At 48.3% G+C, this 4,305-nt stretch overlaps 1 protein-coding gene across 1 annotated transcript in view; it reads left to right on the top strand.

The window, feature by feature from the left end:
• The window catches only part of EML6 (echinoderm microtubule associated protein like 6), a 274,207-nt gene that overhangs the window by 266,928 nt on the left and 2,974 nt on the right, over positions 1 to 4,305 (top strand). The window contains exons 39-41 of the mRNA XM_023532868.1: positions 2,774 to 2,877; positions 3,554 to 3,707; positions 4,122 to 4,222. Of these exons, the coding sequence (XP_023388636.1) occupies positions 2,774 to 2,877; positions 3,554 to 3,707; positions 4,122 to 4,222 (359 nt within the window). The remainder of the gene's footprint in view (positions 1 to 2,773; positions 2,878 to 3,553; positions 3,708 to 4,121; positions 4,223 to 4,305) is intronic.

Here is a 4,305-nt window from a genome sequence, read left to right as displayed (position 1 = left end):
CTGAAGCTCAAACTCCTTCCCCTGAACAACAGGTCAGCAATCTATGGCTGGCGGGTCAAGGCCAGCCTGCTACCTGTTTCTACAAATTAAGGCGTGCTGTTTCATTTATGTAGTGTCTGTGGCTGCTTATGTGCTATAGTGGCAGAGTCAAGTGGTAGCAAGACACCATATGGACCCCCAGGCCTAAAATATTTATTTCCAAACTGTTTATAGAAAAAAGTTAGCCAACTCTTGCCCTAAAACATGGAGTTTCTCGAGCTGCTCTAATCAAAGCCTACCTTAGCTACTTAGGAACAGAAACTGTAGGAAGTGGCATGGGGGCCAACAGTGGCAGCGGAGGCAACCTGGTTGTTCTGGCCAGGGGCAGGAGACCGTGTGAGGCAGGCAAGGGCTCAGGTGATATTACTTGTTATCAATGTAGAAGCTGCTAAACAAGGTGAATCTGGGCCATGCGGCCAGGTGTGCGGCCTACAGCCCTGACGGGGAGATGGTGGCCATTGGCATGAAGAATGGAGAGTTTGTCATCTTGTTGGTGAACAGCCTGAAAGTTTGGGGGAAAAAAAGAGACCGGAAATCTGCTATCCAAGATATCAGGTACACAGCAGTGATCTGGGCAGGGAGAAAGGTGGACATCCTCCTTCCGAGTGGTTCCCATTCCAAAAGGGCCATGGCTGGAACTCAGCCATGAAGAATTTAGTTGTGAGAGGGTCCCTTTCAATGACCCGACTGTGAAAGGAGACCGTCTCACACATTCTCAGACATGCCTTTGCTGATTTCCACAAGAGTGTGGTGAAAACTTCTTGTAAAATGCCATTCTACAAAAGGCTGTATACATCTCTTTCCTTCCTTCCTGAGGATTTGATCCAGAGAAATTGTCGAATCCCTTAGACTGTAGACGCTAACCACATGTGAGTCTCGAAGTGAGATCTCATTGCCTTAAGCCTGGGAAGCCCATCCCAGAGCAGACCTCGTGCTTGACCAGCCTCAAACAGTCTTCCTCATGGACCATACTCTTGCATTGCTTTTTCTAGAATCAGCCCTGACAGCAGATTCTTAGCCATTGGTTCTTCTGAACACACAGTTGACTTCTATGACCTCACTCAGGGCACAAGCCTGAATCGCATTGGCTACTGCAAAGATATCCCAAGCTTTGTCATTCAGATGGATTTTTCTGCAGATGGCAAATACATCCAGGTACGCTTCGGCTTTACTGATGATCTGGGGCAACCAATAATAGTATAATAAGGGCTTAAATTGAGTGCTTACTATGTACCAGGCAAAGTGCTAATTTACTTACTCTTCACAGAAATCCTTTAAGTACTGTTACTTTTCCTGTGTCATAAATGAAGAAACAGAGGCTTTAAGAATTTAAGAAAGTTGAAGAAATAGAATTTAAAATAGTTATTCTTCATTAAGAAAAGCAGGAAACACACACCCCAGTCACCTGTAACCTTCCTCTCACTACTTCCCCTTCCAAACTTCCCATCTTCTAGTTCTCTGGGGCTGCACCCAAGTCCGTGTCACTTCTTATACTTACTCATTTTAATCTCAAATCCTACTGGGTAGTGTGGCCCCTTCACACTTGGGGCCTGGACTCCAGACGGTGGGCCTGGAGTGAGAATGCATCACTGGGTCCCAGGGGGACTGACACGGATGGGACAGAGAGGGTCCCCCTCTTGGGACTTACAGCTAAAGACAGAACAATTTCCCCAGCACTCTGAACAAGTGTTAAGCCTTTGTGGCTGGCCTGGAGTTGGGTAGTCACTGTAAAAGGAGAGAAGACGCATCCATTCATCAAATATTTAATAAACCAGGCACTATGGTGGCTTTTGCATGGACAAAATGGTCCTGGTCCCTACCCTCCTGGAGCTTGCCCTGTAATGGAGAAGACAAGCATTAAACCGATCATCACAAAGTATATATACAATTACAAATTGTGATTATGTGCTGAGAAGGAAAAGTACTGGCTGCTGCCGGAGCATTTAACAGTGCTGAATTTAGATTCACTTCCTCTGCACAAGTGGTGTTTAAGCTCAGGTCTGTAGGATGTGGAGGAGTTAGCCAACGAAGGGGTGGGAACATTGTTCCAGGCCATCTGTGGGAAAGCCTGAGGTGAGAAAGATCTCAGCTCATTCCATGAACAGCAGGAAAATCTGGGGAGGCCGGGGTAGAGGCACCAGTAGGGAGAGAGGGGGCTGGAGATGTAGGCAGCAGCAATTTTCTGAAAAATGGTTGGTTTTCCCTAGAAGATCCCCAGAGAAGCAAGAGTCGGTCCTAGATGCTTCGGAATCATTTGTATAAGCTGTTGTCCACGAGAAAACTAGTCTTACTTCTGCACCAAAAGACTTGGTTCTCTGAGAACAGGGATTCCCAAACTTGAGTGAGCATCAGAATCACCTAGAGGCTTTGTGAAAACAGATTGCCAGACCAGCTCCCCACCAACCCCTGTCTGATTTATAGGTCTGGGGTGGGGCCAAGCATGTGCATTTCTAACAAGTATCCAGATGATTCTGAAGCTGCTGGTGAGAAACTACACTTAAACAGCCACTGTCTCAGGGTTTTGGAAAGTAATAAGAAAATGGATGAAAAATGCTCATGTGCATTTTGCCATGGGCTGACCACAGGCTTTGCAGCCTACAGCTGAACTTGGATTTGGTGAGAAGTCCTAGGGAAGCAGAGGCTGGGCCAGTGTTCTGGGAAATAGCACATGAGAAGGGGAGACCATGGGACTAGAAAGTAAGTTGATGAACATGGTTTTTCTTCCACTATGCAGGTGTCAACAGGAGCCTACAAGCGCCAGGTACATGAGGTCCCCCTGGGGAAGCAGGTAACCGAAGCCATGGTCATTGAGAAGATCACCTGGGCCTCCTGGACAAGGTGACTGGAGGAAGACACTTCTTGAGGAAAAGGTCACAAGGGAGTCTTGGTCCTAGACTCAGCCCCTGTTTGTAGCTGGGATGTGAAGCAGCTCAGAGATAGAGCTGTCTTTTCTTCGGGGATTGGAGATAGGTGGCTTCTTGCTACTAGTTTGGGCCACTGGCTTTGATCTGACCTGGGCTTTTGAAATGCAAAGTCTCTCTTTTTGTATAATCCATCCTACTAGCCCCGAACCCCATCCAGCAAACAAAGGGAAACCATTTCCCAGCTCTTGGCCAAGCACCCATGGGGTGCACTGTGAGGCCTCCAACCACCAGGGAAGAATAGGAGGGCTGGAACTGCCCATTAGCCGGCTAAGAAACAATGCCTTGCCAATTCAAGGGAAGAGGAGTCCGCACTCTTCTCTCAAACACACACACAGAAGGACTGTAGGGAAGACGGAGAGTTAAAGGTAACTTTTCTTTTCGGGGTGAATTGACCAGGGCAGAAGAGAACGGTTGAGAACTGGGACAAGTGTACACAGGGAGAGGGGACAGATGCTTAGTGTCAAAAGCGCCTTATGGATATGCTGAATTATGTAAAATACCCCTCTCCCCCTCATATCCCTGGGAGAGGATGCCTGACTGCAAAAAGCCTTCTTACACATCTCCTTCTATACCTCTTCCTGTCGGAACAGCATTCTGGGAGATGAAGTCATTGGCATCTGGCCGCGAAATGCAGACAAAGCTGATGTCAACTGCGCATGTGTGACCCATGCTGGCCTGAACATTGTCACAGGAGATGACTTTGGGCTTGTGAAGCTCTTTGACTTTCCATGCACAGAAAAATTTGTGAGTCTTCCTTACAGTGACCTCGCTGCACCACCTCCAGGCTCCCTGTGCTTCTGCACTCTGGGACACAGTGGCCACGTCTCGATGGCCATTTAGAATCCAGAACAAAATGAATCTTGTTCCAGCCCTGTGGAGATGTGGCAACCCCTAACCTTTTCATCTCTCTCTGGGGGGATAGTCCTGGAAGCCAGGGGAAGGGAGGTTGGAGGGTGGACAAAATGGCCACAAGTGGGGCAAGAATGAGACAGGAAAGCAGTGAAAGAAAGGCTGGCCGACAGATATGCAGACCAAATGGGAATCTCATGAGTGAAGGAAGGTTCTGGGAAGAGGGATTTGAGTCCTGAGGGGGAAGTGGTCCGTCGTCGCTGGGAGGAGTAGGATTTCTTAGCTGTTTCCATTCACTTTTGCTCACAGGCCAAACATAAGCGTTACTTTGGTCACTCAGCTCACGTGACGAACATCCGTTTCTCTCATGATGACAAGTATGTGGTTAGCGCTGGAGGAGACGACTGCAGGTACCAACCTCATTAATCTGGCGCCAGTTCCCCAGACCCGGACCTCACACCCTCCCCTTTCCCACCTCCTGTGTCCCTGTGGG

Source organism: Pteropus vampyrus, unplaced genomic scaffold (genome assembly GCF_000151845.1).
Source record: "Pteropus vampyrus isolate Shadow unplaced genomic scaffold, Pvam_2.0 Scaffold91, whole genome shotgun sequence".
In the NCBI taxonomy this organism is placed as follows: domain Eukaryota; kingdom Metazoa; phylum Chordata; class Mammalia; order Chiroptera; family Pteropodidae; genus Pteropus; species Pteropus vampyrus.
This window is presented reverse-complemented; position numbering and strand designations above follow the sequence as displayed.